The sequence below is a fragment of the Syngnathus leptorhynchus genome, chromosome 3 (genome assembly GCF_054491065.1).
Source record: "Syngnathus leptorhynchus isolate UIUO chromosome 3, UIUO_Slep, whole genome shotgun sequence".
NCBI classification, from domain to species: Eukaryota; Metazoa; Chordata; class Actinopteri; order Syngnathiformes; family Syngnathidae; genus Syngnathus; species Syngnathus leptorhynchus.
The window spans coordinates 20905565-20928667 of record NC_141197.1 but is presented as its reverse complement, the minus strand read 5'-3'; the positions used below and the strand labels follow the sequence as shown (position 1 = coordinate 20928667).

The 23103-nt window shown below is 53.5% G+C and overlaps 1 protein-coding gene across 4 annotated transcripts in view; it reads right to left on the bottom strand.

Moving 5' to 3' along the window:
- znf536 (zinc finger protein 536) overlaps window positions 1-23103 on the bottom strand; it is a 107618-nt gene that overhangs the window by 34228 nt on the left and 50287 nt on the right. For 3 of the 4 annotated variants that reach the window (XM_085908585.1, XM_085908587.1, XM_085908586.1), the window contains one exon: window positions 13605-15943. In XM_085908585.1, the coding sequence (XP_085764711.1) occupies window positions 13605-15942 (2338 nt within the window). In that variant the 5' untranslated portion in view covers window position 15943. The remainder of the gene's footprint in view (window positions 1-13604; window positions 15944-23103) is intronic. The other variant, XM_085908588.1, reaches the window with a different exon arrangement.

The window sequence follows — 23103 nt, the reverse complement described above, 5'->3', positions numbered from 1 at the left end:
AAGACAACTGAGGCTATTGAAATCCAACCAATTCAATCTCAGCCTGCTGTTGGTGTTGTGGTGTCGCCTGGCCTGGCCTGGCCTGGCCTGGCCTCACCTCAGCGCGAGCGAGCGAGCGAGCGAGCGATGGGGCGTTGGCGCTCCACTCCAGTTACTTGACCTATAAAGTTCATTGATCCACCTGCTCAATTGATGCTTGAAGCCGCTTTCTTTCTTTGTGCTTTCCTGCTGGGAAAATCACCTTTGATTTGCTGCCGCCTGCTAGCCCGTCGCTATCTATTAGTCCCTGCGTGTGAGCCCCCGGACCCCTCCACCTTGACGGAGGCTTAACTGCCGATGGCGGAAATGGGTCATTAAACGCCACTAACTGGGGCCAGCCCCCCCGGGCCAGCCCCCCCCCCCCCACAGATGTGTTACCAGTCAGATGGTCTTCTCTCACGTCAGCGATGGTGAGAAGCTCACAGCGAATATTAGCGGTGTCCAATGGCGCCGGCGGGCGAGCGAGGAGCCCGGGACCACTTTTTGCTTTTAGTTTTGGGCAACTTGACATCTCTTTTTCCAAAAGAGAAATGCTCATCTTCATTGAAGCAAAGACATTTTTGGTTTGATTTTGAGTGCTGTTCTTTCCGTTTGTTGACAGGCAGACAAAAAGGAATCACATTTCAATATTAAATGTCGTCTCGGGCAGACTAAACGATCGGAAAGAATTTCACGAGGTCTCTTTGTCTCTGTGACTTTTTCCGCCGAGCCGCAAAAGGCCAAACGTTTGCTACAAGAGCAAACAATTCAAATGTTAGCCTGCACACAATCTTCGATTTGTCCTTTAGCCGGATGCTAAAGAACACGCGCGCGCACGCACGTTTAGATCCAAGACAAGGGTCTGCGGTCACCGTTTTTTGGAAATAATAACTGAGTCTGCACGGAACCAGGCTGAAGTTCACGATGCCAATCCAGTTTTGAGTTTGAAGGGTCAAATGTGTGCAAAGAGCATTTTTGAATGGAACGTGGATTGACAAAAACATTGGTCTCCATGAAGACATTCCTTTGAACGGATGAAGCTTTTTTTCAATCCCCCAGAAAACTCCAAATCAAGGAGTTGCTTGCCTTTGTTTTGCGTCTTATTAGCGAGCGGCGGCGGCGGCGGCGGCGGCGTTGCCCACTTGTTGCCCGCCCTTCTATTATCTCTGCCTCCTCCTCACGGCTGCTTTTGTTCTTTTCCCAGAATAAGATAAATGAAGGAGGAAGGTTTGTTGCACCTGTATACCCTCCCCCCCCCCTTCCGACTCCTCGCACCCCTTCCTCGCCGATAAGGGATTTCATTAACGCGAGAACGTGGGCCCTGAAAGAAAACATAATTGCTCGGCTGTTGTTGTCCTCTCCGCCACTGCCGCCGCCCTAATTTCCTCCTCGCCTTACTCTTGACTGTTAAGTGATCATTATATCAACACCGGCGGAGGGGGCCAAGGGTAAAGTATTGACAAAGTGCGGTCACGTTGGGGGGGGGGCAAAACACTCCAAATAAAAAATAAAAGCAAGGAGACGGGAGGCGGGCTAATGGCAAGGACGCGAGGCCGTATGATCAATGGGGAAAAGATGGTGGCGCTAATCATTTGGACACCACGATGATGGACACCAGTGTGTCAAAGATACATCATGTGACCCACTTGCCATTTACACAGCATTGCACCTGAAAGCCCGCCGCCATAATAGACACTTGCAAATGTCAGCACGCACAGTAAGTAAGAGAGACGGCTTGACCGGCGGAATCTTAATTAGACTTCCTGGACCGCCCGCCCGCCGTCTGACACCTGCACGCGCAGCCACGCACGCACGCAGGCAGCCACGCAGGCACCCAGGCAGGCAGCTCAGGCGCTTGAGCTGATTGGAACACACACAAACGGGCTCATTTGAATGCGCTCGCAAATGTACAAGAGGACATTTTGTGACACGTCTCTGAACTGCGCACTTGATGGCTTTCCTCAAATCACACACACACACAAAATGGAGGAGGAGGCGCACTGCAAAAGGAAAGCAACGCTAATTTTGACTGGAGCCATTTTATAGTCATATGAAATCATATATACAAATAATCAAAATGTAGACATTTTGGTCGACAACAAAGACACGTGCGGGCTCATTTGGAAAGGCGGCGTTTTGGACAAAGGCATCCTAGGGGCTGGCCATTGGAATTTTTTGGAAGCATCTGAGACACCTTAAGGTCTGGAAGGGAAGCTGCGACAATTTGGAGTCTCTTTCAATGAAGGAAATGAAACCATTTGTTTGGAGGAGCCTTTCACAGCATTGTGCTTCTGCAGCTGCACACTTTTCATCTGTCTTCATATCCTGAGCCCGCATTCTCAGGCATTCCAACATCGCTGCAATTAACACACACACACAAGCGCCCGCCTTCCCTCCCCCTCATTCGAGCTTAATTTCACGGCTCCAGCTGACCGGGGCCCGGGCGCATCCCGTGGCCGGCCGTCCGTCCGTCCGTCCGCGGTGGTGGAGCAAGCGAGCGAGCGCGTGCGCTGTTTGGGATTTACCTATCTATCTCGTAGCAGACCTGGCCGTTGAGCCTCAGCCAGCGCCGAAAGATTGTGTTAATTAATCTGCCATTGTGCGCGAGGGGAACAGCTGCACGGGCTCGTGCGGCGGCGCTGTCAAAGCAAAACAATGCCGTGTTAAGCTTCCCGCCGCCGCATCTTCCGTTACAAAGGAGCCGGCGCAACGGGGCTAAATTCACAAGTCCACAGATCAATTTTTACCAGCACTAATGTCTGACCTTTAAAGCGAAAAGAGGCTTGGCTCTTTTTTTTTTTTATGGTGTGACATGCTTCATTTAGGATTGAAATATGCTCAGATATGTGATAGCTCGGATTGAGTCCAAATCCCCCCCCACCCCTTCATCCTGGAAGACAAACCCAGTCATGTGTTGTGATGTGACGGAGGCAAGGAGCGAGCGAGGGAGGGAGGGAGGAACATTAGCACACAGTCAGCGGCTGATGCCGAAAAGAAAACAATTAGCAGGACGACAGAAATCCATCCTTCTGGATGGCAATTACGGAAACAATGTGACTTTCTTGAATTTCCCTCGAGGTCACTGCCATGGAAGAGAGAGAGAGAGAGAATACGTGTTGATGGACACCTGAAACTAAGATAGGCTAAGATGTTTCAGATGTTCCAATTCTAAAAGATGAAGGAGTTGAGCCCAAAGGTCATTTACGATCCCTGTTCCTGCACCATCAAAAAAGAAAGAAATCACCAAGTCAATGGGTAGATGGACCATGTCATTCAAGATTTGAATTCACCTTCATCCTCGCCCGTCCCAAAACGCCAACACGGCGAAAGGCACGGCCTCGCTGTGCGCTTGGCATCCGGCAATAGAAGAAAAGACGAGGGGGGAGGAAGGGGGACGAAAAAACAGAAAATCATCAAGATGCCTGGCGCTCGTCGAGGCCTTCTGTCGCACGGAAGCCACTCCAAGAGCCCGCTGAGTGCGCGGGAAGACGGGCGAGGTGGGAGAAAAGCGCCTTGCGTGCACGCCACGCCACGAGCTTTTGACTTTTCAACACGAGCAAGAAAGAAAGAAAGAAAGCAAGAAGAACGTTAATTTGAGCGTCTCGGGACGGGAAGAGACCGTGACGGCGATACCGTCTGCTAGCAGACAAGGGATAGGACAATATGAAAATGGGATGAGCAGAAGCCACCAAAGGAAGGTCGAAACAAGTTTGCCATCCATGGGATGGGCGGCCAGAAATGACAAATGTTGTTTGCGCCACGCCACGCCACGCCACGCCACGCCCCAAACTTGAGCCACCAGAGAGCCAGCTTTGCAGATGGCCATGACGCAACTTCACCTGTCCAACCACGAGGCTGAGCGAGGAGAGCCTGGCCGGCGCCGACAGGTGACATTCTAATGTCGTCATCTTCCCGGCCGGCCAGCCGGTGCCGGGATCTCACTTTGCATGGTCATTGTTTGGTCAAATTGTCACGTGCGCAAATCATCGTATAGAAAACGGAAGGACGGATGAACTTTTTCCTTCCTTCCTTCCTTCCTTCCTTCCTTCCTTCCTTCCTTCCTTCCTTCCTTCCTTCCTTCCTTCCTTCCTTCCTTCCTTCCTTCCTTCCTTCCTTCCTTCCTTCCTCCCTCCCTCCCTCCCTCCCTCCCTCCCTCCCCGCCTTTTTGGGCCCGGTACAAAAATGCCGATCATGGAAATAGATCCCATTGACAAGTTGCCACATTGCCAACTGTGAGCAGCTTGCAGCCTGGTGAACGTAATCCAGAAACGTCCTCCAAAAAGTTCCTCGACGCAAAACTTTTCCTCATCCTCTCTCGGCGAGCCAGGAACACCGAGGAGCCGGAGGGAGAAGAGACAAAAGGAGCGAGGACAAATCCCACCTTGTCAAGACACAGCAAAACAGGCGGGATTGAGGATCACGACTTGAGGATTGCGTGAGACATCCTCCTCATCCTCATCCTCAGCCTCACCCTCAGCCTGGTCCTCATCCCCGTGTCCAATAGGGAATAGCTTGCGCTTAGCGTCCTGCAGCGGCCCGATTACACCTCACCTGGCAGCGCCGGCCGGCCGGCTCATTTCTTAAGACCGAGGACGGACGGACGGCAGGAATGAGGAGCGCCGCTAGGGACCAGACTCTTTGGGATAAAGCTCAAGTCCTCGGGAAGGAGATGGCTGGATGGAAGCCACGCGAGCAACAAAGGCTTTGCTTATCAGAGCAGCATGCGGACAAAGCGTAGACCACAAGAAAGAGAGCATGGGAAAGTGGAAGGCCACGTGCGGGCCCAGGAAGTTGGAGACGCTGGATCGGCGGCGCCGGCCGACGCAAAGGACCCTATGCGGCTAGCAGGCAGCCGTCCATCCGTCCCTTTGGCTAATTTACACCAAAACATTGGCCAATCACCAGCAGCGCAGCACAGCGCAGCGCAGCGAACGCCCCCCCCCCCCCGCCCCATGCAAAAGCTAAAAAGCAAAGAAACAAAAAAGGTGTCAAGCATCCAAATGGCAATTGCAGCGCATGTTGCAAAACAAATACTTAGCTTTGTCACCGCGTCAAGCGAGACAACGCGATTGGCGCCGCGCTGTCTGCAGCGAGCGGCTTAAGAGCAGATCCGGAGGCGGGAACGCGCAGACTCAGCCCCGCAGCCGTGGCGGATTCAAGATAGTCCGGCAAAAGCGCATTCTGCACGCGCCGCCTTGCCAGCGCTCGTCTTGGGCTCGGCGAGCCACGCTGTTGAAGTGGTGACGAGCTGGCCGCCCGACATTTGGATTTTCTACATCTATCTGGGGGAAACGATGACACATCCTCCCGGCCGGAGCTTGCAAATGAATTCAGCTCGGGAGCTAATTAATCCACAAAGGTTTCATGTCTTAATCCCCAAAGTCAAGAGGGTCATTGTCCTCACAAATGAGGTCAGTGTGGAAATAAAGAGCACAACATGGCGCGAGGAGATCATCTGCGCCACTTGACAAGGAAGGATCACAATTTCTCATCAGAGCGAGTCCCGATGCAGACGGCAGCCGCACGGCTACTGACCCGGGTCAGCCCGGCCCGCACCCGCTCACGGGAGATGAAGCCCGCCTTGGATCTGACAAAACCAGTGGCAGAATGTCGGCCATGTCACTTGGCAGCAGAGCGGGGCCGGCATCTTTCAAAGGTCCGTGACGACTGTCAATAGGGCGAGTCGGACCTCCGTGTGTCGCCAGGACCAAAGCTGCCGCACGGGCCGCCGCGTGGCCGACACGACGCGATCGACAGCTTGCGTGCCGCAATGTGCCCGACGGGTCACATGCCGGATGACGCCAGAACCTTCGGCATCATCTGTCCTTCAAGCGCAGTTTCTTCAACCCTTTTATCGGCACAGAATGTTCCGGAACAAGCCGGACCGCCCGCTGCGCATCGTGAATGGCAGCCACTGTGCGTACGTAATGCGTTAAAGGACAATCAGCATCGATTGGCTTTGAAAGGAATCGTGGCCCCGCCGGCTAGCCAGTCATTTGAGACCATACGGAGTGGCGTCGGGAAAAAAAAAGAGTCACGTGTCTCCCTATTTCATTGGAAAGAAAAACGTGATTTGTTTCTGATGGGGTTTCAAAGAATATGGCAGACTTGCTGTCAAAACCAAAAGGTACAGATTGACCGTGCGGCGTGTGGGTCGCCACCAAACGGATGCTTGGTAAAAGTGACACCCGACTGCTCGGACGCATTTGTCATGCTAGGCACGGCCCTGAAGGAGCGAGCCAGCCAGCCAGCCAGCCAGCCAGCCAGCCAGCGAGCGAGCGGCAGACTGAAACACGATGACAGTCGTCTTGTTTGCACACCGGAACGCGTTGGCAGATCGGAAGCTTGGGCCCCCCCGGGAGCAAACCAGACAAGCGGGCTTTGTGCTCTATCTGTTAGCGCCCGTGCTACACCTGCTCGCCTAATCCCGGCAGGCCGCCTTATGGCGCTCAATCGCCGGTTTGTCGGCATTACGGCGACGCCGGCGCGCAAAGCTCACGAACAGGCCCCCCGCCACCCCCCCGCTCATCTTGCTTCGGGAAGAGCGATGGATTGCAGCGGTGACGGCGAGCGACAGCGATCCCACAAATCAACAACCTGCAGCGGCTATTAAAGGCGAGGCGGCGGCGGTTTGGGGGGGACGCTAACTTTAATGGCCCTACTGGGTTTTTAATGAGCGCTGCGCCCCAAACAAAATGAGCTAATTAGTGTTAGCGTCCATATATCACAGCCAAGACCGGAGATATCATATAGGAAGCCTCGTTAGATGGCACATTGGGAAGCCCACCTTTTCCAGGGGTCGCGCCGTGCCACCATTTTGATTCTGTCCTTTTATTCTCTCAACATTTTCTCGTTGAAGCATCCGAGCTGTTAATTGGCCCCACGTAAATGCTTTGGCCTATAATGGACGGCACCCCGGGTGACATAAGCGCCATTCCTGGCGGAAACGTTTTCCCAGGCGGGCTTCAGGCAGGCAGGCAGGCAGGCAGGCCGTGCCCCGCCCCGCCCCGCTCATGAGCGCAGCGATTATGTCGCTACTGGTTTAAGCGGGAGATAACAATGCCCCCGCAGAAAGCCGAGCAGGAGTGGAGGCAATAACGCGGGGTTTACGTTACCTGTTGTTTGTCACGCCGCCTCGCCGTGACCACGTCGCCCGCCGCCTTGCCCCTCCGCCAGCTCCCGCTTTATTCCTTGCACTAAGCCTATTATAAAATCGATAAACAATTGAGCTCCCCCCCTCAACCCCTCCCCTCGCAGTCCTTTGAAATCTCCTCTGCAGATCCTCTGAGGCGAAGCACCGGGGAGGGGAGGGAGGGGGGCGGGCAAAAGTCAAGCCAAGTGACTTTTGAACCAACTTCAGCCCCCTTGCGTCGCCACGGTAACCGGTGAGATTAAAAGCAGATCAGAAGCGCCGCCCTCTGATCAATTAATCTTGATCGAGTTATCCCGCCAATCAACGTCAAGACAAAAGTTTGCCCGTCGGATTCTCCGCTCGGGTCGATGGCTGACGCGTTTAAGAGCCGTTCCGGCACTTTGCCTGCTCGGCGCAATTAGATTTACAAGGCTGAGAAATCTTTACGCACGCCATCAGCCATCAGATTTGGACTTTCAGAACCTTTGGCTCAAAGACGAGAGATTTTTCTTGGTAAGGAGCATTTTGCAAGATTTGTTGTTTTCTTTGTCAGGAGCATTTTGCGAGATGATTTCTTGATGATGTGTGACAGAAGCTGAAGATGTTCTGGATGGCGAGACTGGCAACAGGTTCTGACAGGAGCTGCTGCTGTTTTCAAGGAGAAGAAAGTTGATTCCACACAAAAGCTGAAAATATTTGCGTGGCTTCTGCATGCGGTCTTTTCAAGTTGATGGAGGCATTTTTAATTGTCACATTGTTGAAATGTAATAACCTTGCCGTTGATAAAAATCTGCCAGAGTGACGGCCCGCCCGCTCGCTCGCTCGCTCGCCCGCCCGCCCGCCCGCATTGAGACGAGCCATCAAAGCACGTGACATTAGCAGACTTTTAATTCTCTCTGTCAGGTCAAAGTCATATTTCAACAGTGGGGCGGGGCGGGGCTGACGACAAATAGCTGCTTTTCCTCCATGGGCGAAGTCGCATCCTCCCGCCCGAGGACCGAAGACCGAGGAGGCGCCATCGTCATCCGTCATCAAACTCATCGTCTTCCTCGCCGGGAGATCAACAAAGAAAGTTTTTGACAAGGTGTCATACGACATTTGTCCCAAACACGGCGGATGCTTTCATAGCGTAATCATCCGCGGGAAAATTACAATCACGTTTCGTCAGTCTCTCCCGCTTCAGCAAAACGATCGCGTGAACTGAGTTCAGACTAAAGTTCAGGGGCAGCCTAAGAACCAAGTCGAGATCCAGCCCAAAAACACTCGCAGTTGTCTCAACTTTGGACATGGAGAGACAAAGACGGCGGGTTCAAAAGCGGGCTCAAGAATCAATCGACAAGGACGCAAAGGAACGGGAAGGAATCCAGAGCAGACTCGAGAACAACTCAGCCAAACATCATGACGGGTGTGCCGCCGCTAATGATGTCAAGCTCGGCTCAAGAATGGAGTCCAGATCCAATCAAGAACCAAGTCGAGCAGAAAGTCAGGGCTGGCTTTTACTTCAGCGGGTCCACCAGTGTAGAATCAAGTCCAGAAACGAGTCGAGAGAAGGAAAGAGAGCCGAGTCAAGAAGCATTTCTTTAGCAAATAAAGGGGCGGGCCGAGTCCAGAGGCCATTCAGGAATTGAACCACGTTTCAGTCCCAAACCACTGAGCAGTAGGACAGATGTGGCAAGCACCACGACCCGAGCATGGAAAGTGAGCCTCGTTGGCTACCGGGACAATTGCGCCACAGCAGCTTGGCCGTCTCCAGCGCAAACGCCGCGTGTTAGCGCTGTTGACGAGATCTACCAGTTTGCCATTTGCCCGCGTCTCACACAGCAGCCGTCACCATATGGCGGCAGGCAGGCAGGCAGGCAGGACGGCAGGCAGGCCGGCCGGCCGACGGACCGGGAGATTCTCCGACAGCTGGATGCCTGCTAACAGGGGACGGGGACGCTTGGCAGCTGCGCAGCTTTGATGCTGCTCGCTCGCTCGCTCGCTCACGGGCGCGCTCGTGCACGTAGGAGGCAAAAAGGCCATGCGGCGAGCCAGCGTGAGAAAAGTTTGCTGCGTTAAGTGAAAGGGAAAAAGGAGGAGGAGGCTCCCGATGGGCGCAAAGACTACATTTCCCATGAGCGCCGTCGTACGCTGGACCGGACCTTTGAATGGGAGCTCCACAAATGACGTAGCCGTGGCATGGACACATTTAGGTCGGGGTGCCCAATTAGTTCGGAGTCGCGTGACCCTGATAGGGAGCGAGAGTGTTCCATTCGGTGCTATCGCTCTCAGGCTCCTACGCCGCTCTAGCGGAGTGAAACGCTCACCAACCTTTCCCATCTTCCCTTGCTATTCGCGAGCTCCCCCATGGGTGGACCGGCGAGCGTGAAGAGGGGGGGGGGGGGCGTTTGGCTGGAGCGCGGGGTGAGCAGCTGGGCACGGCTAACGGGGAATGATAATGACCTCGGAAATGTGGCGCTCGCTCCACAACAATAGTGCGCTCAGCCGCCTGGAAAATTGTGTTCATCAGCGAGGCTCTGCTCACTTACTAATTGACATTGCCAAATATTTTAAGAACAATTGGAATGTGGCGCGGGGGTGAAGAAAGCTCCGAGATCTTAATCCCTGGACTTAATTCCTCCCTCCCTCCCTCGCCCGCTCTCTCTCTCTCTCTTTCGGTCTCTTGTCTTTGTGATGAGGAGATAGCGGCGGGCGGGCGGGCGAGCACATTTCTCATGTCACATTTGTCATGTCAGCGCCCTGATGTTGACACAAAAGACTTTTATGTGACCTGTCAAAGGCCTCAAGAGGAGGAGGGGGGATGGGGGGGGGGGGGGGGACGGTGAAGAAGATGAAGGCAAGAGACACACACACACACAGACAGACAGACAGACAGACAGACAGACAGACAGACAGACAGAGGGGAGAGCGAGGGGGAGAGAGAGAGTGGAGGGGAGAGAGCGAGGGAGAGAGAGACCTAGCGAGCGAGCGAGTGAGGTTGCTTCGTGGCGGTATCACATGTCAGCTTCTCCATTTTTAATGAGGGAAAGGTCAACATATGCTCCCACTGCTTCACCGTCCTCTTCATCCAAAGTCTACTGTTCAGCGATGACCTCAACTAGTTCAGACAGCGTATCCAAGTGGCTCACGCAACTCGTCAAATTGCCCGAATGAGCGAGCGCTGGCTTCCCGTGCACTTATTGAACAACGCCTAACAAGGTCGACACGCAAATAAAAGATGGGTCGTTGGTGCTCAGAAGGAAACATTTGATTTTCTTTTGTCTGAAAGACGAGAATATTCCGCACGGAGACTTTGGTTGTTGCCCGATCTGCGCGCGTCCATGTGGCGTCAACGTCCTCCAACACTTGCGCGACTGTCATGCTAATTTATGTGTCCCATTTGTGCCTGTGTTTTTGTTTTTTTTCCAACTTTTCCCTGGCCAAGGAGCTCCACTTCCCTGGAAACGTCGTCTTCCGCGAGTCACCTCAACTCCACAATGTCAGCCATTTGATTCGAATCGATTCGTTTCCATACAATCCGATTCAATTCGATTGGATTCTATCAACTCGTATGTTATTATCTTCAAATTCTGATGGTGTATGATGTCGATTTGACCTCGTCATACCTGGTGTGTGTGTGCGTGTTGTTCCAGGAGGAATGCAGGAAGCTATGTTTTGGCATCACGTGACAGCATGTCCCGATTCCCGGCCGCCCCCATCCCATTCCGACCAATCCCGGCTTCACAAGTCAGCGGGGAACACTAACGCCATCATTAGGACATAAAACGGGCTGATAAATGTTTCATGAGGATGAGGCCGACCGGCCGGCGGCTGGCTGGCTGGCCCGGCGACGCGAGCCGGCGGGAACGTTCGGCCTCCCTCAAAGGCACGTTGTCGGAGTACAATGTGAATTTTACAGGACGAAAAAAGGACTGGGCAACATTTAGAGAGCGCAGGCAAAGCGGAGAAAGGCAGAGGAGCAAATCAAATCAAGTGAAAGCAGCCTTTCAAAGGAAAAGAGCACGCCCGACGTCAATCACAGCGACACGCTGACAATTAACAACTTGATTATGATCAGCCGGCAGAGACGCAAGCGGCGGGCGCCCTGACCTGGCTGGCGCACACACCAATCATGCAAACGCAGGCACGCATGCATTCAAACAGCAAGTGACACAATGCACTCTGCTGACACTTCACTGCGGCCCAAAAATGTCTGTCACGCAATTTATTTACACATATCAAATGGGTATGATTCATCAAGAAATAAAACTAGGAATCCCAATGTGTTTTCTCCTCTTTAAGTGCCATGAGCTGCTGAAGTGTGTGCGTCGGAACGCAAAGTCATGACGTACTCTCAATCCACTCCAGTGGCCTGTTAATGACGTATTAATTACACGGCGACACTTAGCACGCGCAAGCGTGTGTAACGCTGAATATTCCGCTGCCTTCACAACCTCGGGCGCTGAGTCACATTTCAATTTGCCAGCCAGCCAGCCAGCCAGCCAGTCGGCGAGCGCTCGCCTTGTTTGTTTGAGCCGCCATGTTGGCTGCGTCGCCGCTATTTCCGGCAGGTGGGAGGGGAAGGAGCCGTTACGGCACCCGAGTCTTTGACTTTTGGTGAAGTTTGGCTTGCACCCCCTGGTGAAAGGACTTGCAAGCAAACTTTGTCAAACTTTGACAGAAGGAAAGAAGGAAGGAAGGAAGGAACAAAAGGCGTGTCGGAGGTCCCTCAACCTTGTTTGGAAATGCCTTGACCTCCGTTCACACTCGACAAGTCATCGTTGATGACTGTAATTGGGCTTTCCGAGCATTACGAGTGAGTTGGAGGGCCACGCACGCACGCACACAAGAGGAGCGACACCTTTCGACATGTTTTCTTCTCACAAATTACATGTTTGGTAGATTAGCAAACAGGAGGTCATGTTTGCAATCACTTCACCAGCCAAGTTCCTTCCGTATCAAAAAATCGAAATAACTGCATGCTCCTCAGGGCATCATTGATCGGTCGCTCCATCGATCGATCGATCGATCGATGGACTGCAACACAGATCTTATGAGCTAGGATATCTGCACACAAACCTATCGGCACGTTTCGATTCAAAAGAAGACGATTTGGACATGAGCAAAAGCGTCATTAGCTCACATTTGCAAAGCAACCGGACGGGCTCCAAAACGTAGCTTGCGCTAGCACGGCTTTCAAGTCACCGGCCCGATACGCTCATGCTATTGCTATGCTATTCAACTGTTTGTTGGTCATTAGCAGCTCAGTGACATCACTGGTGTGACATTCATGCAAATAAAGGGCTATTTTAGGCTCACGCTAGCACAAGTCACAAGTTGAATGTTTTTGTTACCAGCTAAAATCCGTTGTATTGTTATTTCACGCCAGTTGCTTCCGCAAATCACTTTGTTACGGCCACAACTGAACGAAAGAAATGTGTATTTGATCGTACGTGAGTGACGTCAACGTATTCTTTGATGCAGTGATGACAATGTCTTTAGGCTTGTGTCTTTGAATCCAACATTCCAATGTGCCACTGTGGACTTAACTTCCCTTTGTGCTGGCTTATTTTATTTATTTTTTAGCGACGGACGCTAACACAACACGAGAAAAAGATTCAAAGCCAGCGCATTAAAATTCAGCAGCTAATTATGTCGGCGACACCCCCAGCCTGTTGAGAAAGTGTTGTGTTTAATAGTCTCTATAAAGAAAATAGCTTTTTATCTCGTGCTCATTTTCATTAATTCCTAATTGGGGTGGGGGGTAAGGGTGTGTGTGTGTGTGTGTGTTATTATTTCTTAGATTAAAATAAACATCGCCCATCCCGTGTACAAACCCATCGCACTACACGCCTGTGATAAGGACTTCATGCCTCTGTGAATAAATAAACAATTTCATCTCTACTGGTGGAATTAAGTTGCTTACAGCCTTAAGCTAAGACGCTCTCATTTATATTTATATTTATATTTCTCTCCAAAGACTTAAAAGCACATGCGGGCTTTGGCAAATTAACTTCAACGTTTTTTTGACCTGCTTTATATGTATATCTTTAATTAGTGTCTTGTTTAGCTTAAACTGACTGATTATCGCGCAGTCGTGACCTAATTACCGCGCTCGCGTTTCCTCGGCTGCCCCGAGGAGCTCGCCAAAGTTACCTTTCAAAAGTCGCGTAATCGCCCGCGTCGAGCCGCGCGTAATCCCCATAAACCTGCACTTAGACGGACGTCGCCTTGAAGTATCGGCGCTATGAGAAGAATGTGCCGCCATTGCGACTGGCCGTTTTGCTGAGGCAATTATCAAACCACCACAATAGGGATCAAAATCAAGGCTTTGTCGTGCGTTGTACGGCGAGCCCCGCAATGGCAGGAACCCACGCAAATGCGGTCATTGGCATTTCAAACAAAAAAGCCGAAGCCACCGTCTTCCCTCCGATCGTTGGTTCAAATGAAAAGCCAGCGCAGTCGCCGCTCTTACCCGAGGAAGGTGACGAGGGATGCGGGCTGTCATCCTGGACGCTTCCCGTCTGCGAGTGTCCGCCTCCGACTCCGCTCTCCTCGGTCACGTTGGAGGAGCCCGGGGTGGTGGAGCGACTGATGGACTGGGACTCGGGGTCGCTGGCCGAGCCGCGGCGTTCCTCCACGCCTTGCTGCTGGAGAGCTTCCTCGGCGCCTCGACGCTCCTTGCCGTGCACGCGGGAGTGGACGATCATCTGGTGGTAGGTTCTGAAAACCCGGCCGCAGTCGGGGCACTCCGAAGGCTTGTCCTTCAGGTTTGAGAGAGCGTAGTCCGCGTTGGGGTTCCCCAAGCCGGACAGACTGCCGGGCGTCTCGACGCCGGTGACGTGGTGCGACATCAGGTCAAAGCCCCTGGGCTCGGCAGCCCTGGAGCCCTGCAGGGCCTCGCAGAGCTGCTTCTTGGATCCGTCCGTGGAGGCCATGAGAGTAAAGTCTTGTTTGTCCTGGGCGAAGGACGGCGCGGCGGCGGCGGCGGCGGCGGCTACGTCGTCATCCTGCCCGGGGCTGGCGCGCTGCTGCTGCTGCTGCTGCTGCTGCTGCTGCTGCTGCTGCTGCTGCTGCTGCTGCTGCTGCTGCTGCTGGTGCTGCTCCTTGGGCCACACACGGTCCATAGCGATGCCGCGAGCCATGATCTGCCAGGCTTGGTAGCTGCTGAGGGAATCCATCTCGGCCACCTTGGCGGCGGCCTGCAGCCGCTCCATGCAGCTGGACTTGAGCGGCGGGACCAGGTTGAGGCAACCCAGGAGGGAGCGCTTGTCGTTGTCGCCCAGGCCGTGGCCCATTCCTGCCGCCGCCGCCATGGGGCCCAGGAGCTTCCCCACGAGCATTTCCTTCTCCTTCATGGCCTTGGCCAACATTTGGTGCTGCTCGCTCAGAGCCTGCTTGTCCGGGGCCAGGAAGCCTCCCTGAAGGCAAGCGATGTACCGGGAGTAGAGGTTGGCATGGGCCTCCTGCGCCAGGCTGCTCATGCTGTTGACGGACGCCACGTCCTGCTCGCTGGGCTGCGGCAGCGGCGGCTTGTTCTTGATGGCCAGCTTGTTGAGGTGGACCTTCATGTGGTTCTTCAGGAACCAGGGTTCCTTGAAGCGGCGGCCGCATATTTGGCAGCAGTGCTCAAAGGAGTCCTTGTGCTTGCGCATGTGGCCCTTGAGGAACCAGGCCTGGCTGAAGACCTGGCCGCACACATCGCAGCGGAACTCGGTGGCCACCTGCGCGCCGCCCGCCGCGCCGGGCGCCTGCCCCTGCGTGTTCTCCGCAGTGATGTGGGCTTTCTCCACGTGGCTGATCAGCTCCTCCTCGTGGGCGGCGGCAAACTCGCACAGTGTACACTTGTACGGCTTGTGGAGGATGCGGATGTGGCGCTCCAGTTCCTCGCGCTTCTTGAACTTGCCTTTGCAGAAGGTGCAACGGAAGCCCGCCGCCGGGTTGAGGGACTGCTCGTCCTGAGCTCCGTTGGGCTTGGGCGAGGAAGACGGCTGCGAGGCCGCCTCCGGAGCGGCCAGGCCCGGCGGGGGCGGCAGGCCGCAGGCCGAGCCCAGCTGCTGCTGCAGGGCGCCGCCGCTGTTGAGGCCGACGTGGGGCTCGCGCGCTGCCGCCGCTTGCAGTAGGCCGCCGCCGCCGCCGCCGCCTCGCATCTGCTTGTCCCGCAGAATGGCTCGCTCTTCCAGCTCGTGGAGCAGCCGGTTCTCCTCGCGGACTCGGCCGCGGCCTTTGCCCAGGTTGCCCAGTTTGTGGGTGCGAAGGTGGATCTTCAGGTTGCCCTTCTGAGCCGCCCGGTGGTCGCAGTAGGGACACTTGAAGGGCTTCTCGCCCGTGTGGGTGCGCATGTGCAGCGACAGGATACTGTTGAAGCGGAAGCGCTTGCCGCACAGCGGGCACGGGTACTTCCTGTTCTTGCGGGCGTCGTCTTCGATGTCGTTCATCTGGGACATGATGCCCAGGTTCTGGCCGTTGAGGAACTGCTGGAGGTCGACGCGGCCGTTCAAGCCGCTCAGCGCGCCGGCGTCCATGTCGCGGTTGAGCTGGTTGGCCAAGAGCGCCATTTGGCTGCTGATGGGCTGGCTGGCCAGGGCGGCGTGGTGGCTCTTTTCGTCCAGGGGCGCCGCCGCTTTCTCTTCGGGGATCTGCTGCGGGCGCTGCAGCTCGGGGAAGGCGTGTCCCAGCTGGGCGGTCAGCTGGTGGAGCTTCTGGCTGATTGGGTAGCGGCCGTTGAGCACCGCGTTGCTCAGGTGGGCTTCGGCGTCGGGCGCCGCCGCCGCCGCCGATGACATGCCGAGGCACAGACTGGAGTCCTCCATCCTGGAAAAACAAAAAAGGAAATTCTTTGGGACTCCACTTGAATTCCAAATAAGAAGTGACCGCCACGACTGCTTTGTGAAAATCTCCCGGGCAAAAGGAGGCGCCGATCCATCTGTACTGAGCCGGCGTACCTAATCAAGTGTCCAACTGCACTGGTGGAACATGTCGAGGGATTGCTCAAATGCGCCAAAAAAAAAAAAAAAGAGCCACCATTTTGGACCTAATAATTAGTCTTGTCGACACTGAGCCAGCGGCGCTTAATTAGGCTACTTGTGCCCATCCTATCGGAATTGCGCCAATTACGCGCCCTAATGGAACGCGGCGATGCCATTGTGAGACCGCAATTAGGACGCTGGCAGTAAATAGCGCTTTAAACCGACAACAACGCTCTGACTCACCATATCTATTTTTCTTTCCGTTGAATTCGGGGAAGAGGAGGAAACGAAAGACGACGACGCCATTTATGCGCCGATGCTGAGAAAGATTTATTTCGGAATAACGTCACGGAAAACAGTCGGAATCGGACGAGAATGATTTCATTATTTGCGTGGAATAAGGGGAAGGTGAAAATTGTTCCCGCCGGGTCCCGAAGGAGCTGAATATTGAGTTGACAAATGCAAATGTTCGAGAAGGACAAAAAGGATGAAGACTAATAATCACAACTAAGATTATTTGTTGGCACAATAAAAAATAAAAGCCTTAAATGCACATCCATCTGCTGTCCAGATGGAGAGGTATAAACACGTTGGCCAACGCGCGCACACGCGCACACGCTTCCCCCGGCTGCCGGCGGGGTCAAAGCCGCCCAACAATAAGCAGACTTTTTGCTTTGCTCGACAAAATATTGTATAATGTCTCATTAAGCTGATTAGTGGCGCTGCCTGGTAACAGCGGCGCAATCATCAAAAAAATAAAAGACGAGGAGGAGGAGGAGGCCAAATGGTCGCGGTGAGTCGGGACGCAATGGACAATCTCCCCCGGTTGTCTTCGACTCGCATCGGTGAGTGTTACGCGGCATTTGTGAATACGTCACTTGCGTTACTTTCGAGGCAATTGCGCCAATGGGGAGTTTGGGTTCAAAAGAAACACGTGGCTCCTACGTTTTGACCAGTTGAAAAAGGCAGAAATGGAATGGCCTGGCCTGGCTGAAGAATGAACTCAAAGAAAATGGAAGGCAAATTTGCCAGCGTCTCTCTGGCTTTTCCCCAAAACGACAAAGGCAAGCAGAAAGCAATCTCTTGTTCATAGACTGCTCAGTGGGTGCTGACAGATCCGTTTAAAAATGCAGCCGCAACAATTTGACATATCACCCCAGTCCATTTACCCTGAGAATATGATTACTTTCCTTATTATTCTTATTATTGTTAGCGAGCACGGGGTCGAAACTTTGGAGTGCCTGCGTGCGAGGCATGACAGGCAGCCTCCATCATTCGGCGTGCGTGCTCACGTGGAAGGAGAGCTGATTTGAATGACGCGCACGCACACATACACACGCCACGCCGCGCCGCGCCACGCCGCCTTTTGGAATCAAAATCTGTGATTTCAAGTCGCCTGATGAGCTGTTGCTCATTTGACGAGATAGCAGCCCTGCCCTTTTCTCCAATTTGATGCCCGCCTTTATCTTCCACATCCAACAAAGGCACACAGACAATGGAATCATGTGAAATGAACTGACGAATGGTGCGTTTTTAAGCGAGGCATCCTGGCTGACGAGCGGATGCAAATGAGCTGCATTCATATGCGCCTCTTGCTCCCGACTCATTTGATTTTTTTTTTACTCCTGATTAAAAAGGACATTTCTTATGTGACAACCCGCCCCCCCCCCCCAACCCAGCCAGCCTTTGCTCATATCACACACACACACGCGCACACAGAAAACAATTCAATATGCGGATGTCCTCTAAGAGACACGGCCGGCCGGCCGGCCGGCATGTTTAGCGCCTCAGACGCTGCAACGGGCCTGACACTGGAACGCACTTTGTCCCGTCTCGGAACGCTCATTAAAAACAACAGCGAGAGTAGACATGCACGTGTTCAGGTGCAGACAGGTGGTGGGAGAGAGACGCGCCCGCCCGCGCGCGCGCCCGCACCCACATCAGCACGCACGCGCTTTGTCTCACAGTTCAATTGGGTCTTATCAATATTAGCAGGCATCACAAATGCATGAGGGATTTATATGTGCTTCACTCTAATTGTAACCATATCAATTATTGAAGCAAAGGCAATAGTGGGGATAGCTATTAGAAAGGCTCATTATAAATTCATACGGAAATAAACAGTTTCAGAATATAGTAAAACGTCGCCGGCAAACTTTGGAGCCTTGTTGAGTCGATGGGAAAGCTATTAGTGGCTTCTGCTTTTTTTCCTTTTTTTTTTTGGTGCCGAGCGTGATGCCATCGACCGACGGCAAAGCGAGCACCCACCGCCGGCTCGGCCGGGAGACCCGTCAATTTTCACATTTCTATTGGCGTCATATTTGCGTTGAGCACCTTTTGAAACCAAGCCACTTTGAACATGGCCAAGTCTGCAATCCTTGTGTGAAAAGGGAAAGGCGGTCCGCCGTAGACCCGCAACTGGCGTCTTAAAAAGAAGAGACAAACGAGAGAGCCGGTGGGTAGCGGCCGTTTTCCGAGGGCCTCGGCTTTTGTCTGACCGCTGCCAAATCGGAAGCGCTTATACGAGATGGACGAGCGTAGCGTTGCGAGTATGTCTACCAAAAGAAGAAGTTGGCCATTCTACTTCAATGCTATGAGGCCCCCCTCCCTCCTCTTGGTCACCACCGCCGTGGCATCAACAGGTACTTCCTCTCGCGGCTCGTCCTCGCTCACACACACACACACACACACACTACGGGGAGAACTGAGAAACCTGTAGAGGGCGGGGGAGTGTGTGTGTGTGTGTGTGTGTGTGTGTGTGTGTGTGTGTGTGTTCACAGCAGGAAGATCAATGCGGGACAAACGGATTCCCACAGTTCATTGTTCCTCGCTGGCCAAATCCTCTTCCCAAGACGGCCGCCAGCTCAAAGCTTTGCTTCTTGATAAGCATCGCCGCCGCCGTTGCGTGCATGCCTGTGTGCGTGCGTGTGCGCGCGCGCGCCTCGTGAAGCTCAGCCGCAAAAAGCAGCATTTCTTCATTGAGAGCAAAATATTTTCAAATCATTAGCAGAGTGAGGTCGGGTTCGGAGTCAAAGCAAGCACCGGCTGGCTTGTCCGCTTTGTCCGTCTTTAAAAGAGGTCGGCAATCCCCCCCCAAATCCATGACCATCTCGTGCGCGACACTCTTCTTCTTGTCAAATCATTCAGAAAACAAGGACACAACAAACACGGCAGCCATGAAGGAAACAATGGGCGCAGTGTGTCCGCAGTGCTGGCTGGCTGGCTGGCTGGCTTACATCAGCGTGCCACCAAGAGGCCCGGCCAGTTAACACGCACAAACGTCACGTCCAGCCGCCGCTCGGACCGTATAGCAGAACCCGTCCGAGGCTCCGACAAACTTTGTAATGTAATACACTAGATAATACATATAACAATAATAATCTATTTTTAAGCTTACTCCTCCTGGCCGACTAGCCACCAGAGTGGAACAAAAGTGTGAAAATCTGACTGGATAGGTGACCTGGGTCCCCCTCCGGTCCCGGAGGTGGCGCTGATGCCACGAAGGTCCCAAATCATTGCATTCCTGCTCACGGCGGGCCGCGCTTTGCATAACGGCGGCGGCGTTAAAGTGGGAGGAGTTGTTGTGACAGGTGCCTCCGTGCCACCTTTGGGTTCAATTTGCTAAGACGGGACTTTTCACTGTGGCAGGAATAATTAGCGGCACCACGGCGGGGAGCGACGTGTCTGTCAATGTCGTCGTCTTCCTCCTGGCGGGGAGTTTGGGACTTCCTCTCTCACTGCTTTTATCCGTTAAAACAAACGTCGGCGGCTAATTAGCGCCGCTGCTTACAGGAAGCCAGTCAGGTAATTATTTTGGGGTAATTGAATGATTCTTCAATGTCTCAGCGTCTCCCTCCTCCTCCTCCTCCTTTTTGAGTAGATAAGACACAGGTAGCGAGCGAGAGGCTGGCTCCCCATATGCTCTTCAACCACAAAGCAAAGTCCGTCTTTCATGCCGGCGTCTTCAATCTTTGATAAGGCCCGCCTCAGCTTCCCGCGCAGCTCTGAAAAGTTGCCGTGAAATCCCGAGGCCAGCCGCGCTTCCTCTTTGACGATGAGTTAGGTGGACCGATTAACAAAGGAAGGAAGGGGCAAATGGTCCAAAATACAAGCGCCAGCTAACCAACCAACCAACGAGCTAGCTGGCTGACGAAGAGGCCTAAGGTGTGAGTAGCTGACAAACTCGAGCGAACTGGCTCGCTGACAAAACCACTGGGACGAGCCCCCCCGCGGTTCCTCTCCGCTGCACTGGGTGTCACTAAGTGCTTTTTGTCCAATCTTTAGTACTCGGCCCGCCCCAACTTCCTGTGTCCCCTCTGAAGACTCGCCACAGGAAACTGGAGAAGTGGCACACTTAACAAATCGCATTCATCTTCTTCTTATCCAGTCATCGGGAAGCGCTTCATTGTCACAGCGGCCTTTCGTCCTGTGAGATGCGCTCGCCACTATCTGCCCGGGCGCAGGAAGTACTTTGGAGGGGCGTGGTCTCAGTGGGGGGCGGATGCCAGCCCGCTCTCCTATCGCGGTTGATCAGAGCGGATGATGGCTGGCCACCGCTCTCGACATCACACCAAAACGGAATGGGATGAGAACCAAAAGCAACGTCATTTCGAGCAGGTGAAGAAATTGACAATAAAGCGGACTTATATTTCAAGTGGTCCGAGTGGTGTCGAGAAGACACCCGGAGCTGCGAGACGTCAGAGGCCAAGACAAAAGGCCGCTTGTGGCATTCCGGCTGGGCCAGCGCCGCGCGTCCTACGCTTTTCATATCTGGCATTTCTTTCCCACCCTGAGCGAGTGACCTTCACCGTCACGCGACACGACAACAACGTGCGACTGATGAGGTGCGGAAGGGGCCAGTTGCTTTGAGTTTTGTGTGGGAAAAGGTCCGCTCGGACTTTTTGACATTAGCGGCAGAGCGTCTGGCGGTTTACGATTGCTGATTGTTTTGCTTTTTTTGCCGCCCCCACGTCAGCGGCCGTCGCAATGTTGCCTGCCCTCATCAGCCAGTGCACAGAAAACAGTCTTTTCTTCAGCCACCCCCTCCCTCCCTCCCTCCCGCATCTGATTAAGTTAACAATGTGCTGTTATTCGCATGCTGATTTGGCAGATCCCGCCGCCGCCGCCGCCGCTGCAGCCGCCGTTGCAGCCGCCGTTGCAGCCCTTCCTCCCGCCTTGAGCCCGCCTCCTCCGCAAACAAGCCAGGCAGGATCAGAGTAATGTGATCGCACAGCAGCCAGCCAACACAATGTGGCTGCCTGAAAGAGCAGGTGCCACCCTCCACCTCCCTCTTTCCGCTCCTCATTCCTCCTCTCCTCATTCTTCCTCTCCTCAGCCCTTTTCTTCTTCCTCCTCCTCCTCCCGCTCGGCCTGTTTATGAGTCGGTATTCTAATCAAAGGTTCAGCGAGGGAGGCCTGTCTTTTTTTATTAATTATAGGCCGCGCCTGATGCCGACGCGTCGGGAAGGCATCTTCAAAATAGGTCGACTGCTACACTTTGCTATTCTTATCGCATTTAAATGTCAACACGGTGCAAAGCTCTACAAATTAGTTCAGGCAGGCTTCAACCCCCATTTAACATTTAAGGCGCCGCCGTTCTCAAAGCGCTCCCTCGCTCGCTCGCGCGCGCACACGCACGCACGCACATGCACGCATAAGCCGTATAAATACAAAATAGAGAGATAGCGCCGCGTCTTTCAAACTTCTCATTTCAGCGCAGACGCCGAGCTGCCAACCTTTCCGCCCGACAACAAAAAGAAACAGAAACAATGCATTAGCCCGCATGAATAATACATTGGCAAAAAAAAATACATCTGGGCCGCTTCAATCCGCCGTTTGTTTTTTATTTGACCTCGCTTGCTAAAAGCGGTGAAATGACCAGCTCATCGACGGGCGCAGAGTGTCAAGTGCCGATTTGGACATTTGGATGAAAACAAATAGACAAGTTGACAACATTGGGAATTATTTATCAACCAGGAGATGAAAATGAATATAAAGTCAGGATGGAGAAAAACTTCAATACCGACCACCCCAAAAATGCCCGGCCAGTTACGCCTGGGACTTTTTCATTCTCCGAGGACAACTTTGCAAGCACCTTATGCGCCGTTATGTGTTACATTTCCTTTTAACGCAGGCACGCGCGCGAGTCGCGCCCTGGGGCTTTCGCTCACTCTCGACAAAGTGGGATGAATACGCGGGACAAAAGTGAAGACCACGACGGAGACCGAGTCTACTCAAGAGTCATGTCGGCTTCACCGATTGCTTCATTGGCTCTCGAGAACAGGAGAGAAAGGCCCGAGTTTGGAATTTGTTGTAAACGACGCTATTTTCAGTGGCGCAGTCAAAGAAATGGAATCAAAGTTTACGTTAACTTCTCCGATGACACGCTTTGATGGCGGGCGAGGAGCTTTGAAGACGAGCGGCGCCGTCCCGCCAAAACCAAAACAAAAGACGGCGTAATGGCTCATTGGAGGCGAGTGAGACGATTTGGGGAAAACAAAGGAGCGTCTCGTCACCGAGCCGCCGCCGCCGCGGCCAAGAAGCGCCGGGCGACTTCCTCCCACTTGCGTCAACATTTTGACGTGTTTGTTTGAAATGCGCAAACACCAAATTTCACATTTTTGAAGGATGCAACAATGTTGCCATTGAACTTGAAGTCATCTCACTGTGAAATCTCATTTGGTTTTGCTGACAATAAAGTGAGACGACCTTGATTTTGGTGACAAAATGAACGCTTGGATTGCAATTGACGTCTACAATGCTCCGTGGCAGTGAACGACTTCATTGTGCGAGTTGCGTTGCTGGACGTGCTTCCAAAAGTGGATGTAAAAAAACTAAAACCTTTTGGGTTTTGTACAGTACTAGTTGTGGCTAATCCCAGCCAGCAGTAAAAGTCCAATCAGGACTCAGGGCCCAAAGCGGGACTGGAGCGAGTGGCGCGAGCGACCATGTGCAACAGCGAGCCCCGCCGCCGCTAATAAGAAGCTTAGCACTGGCGTACCTGCC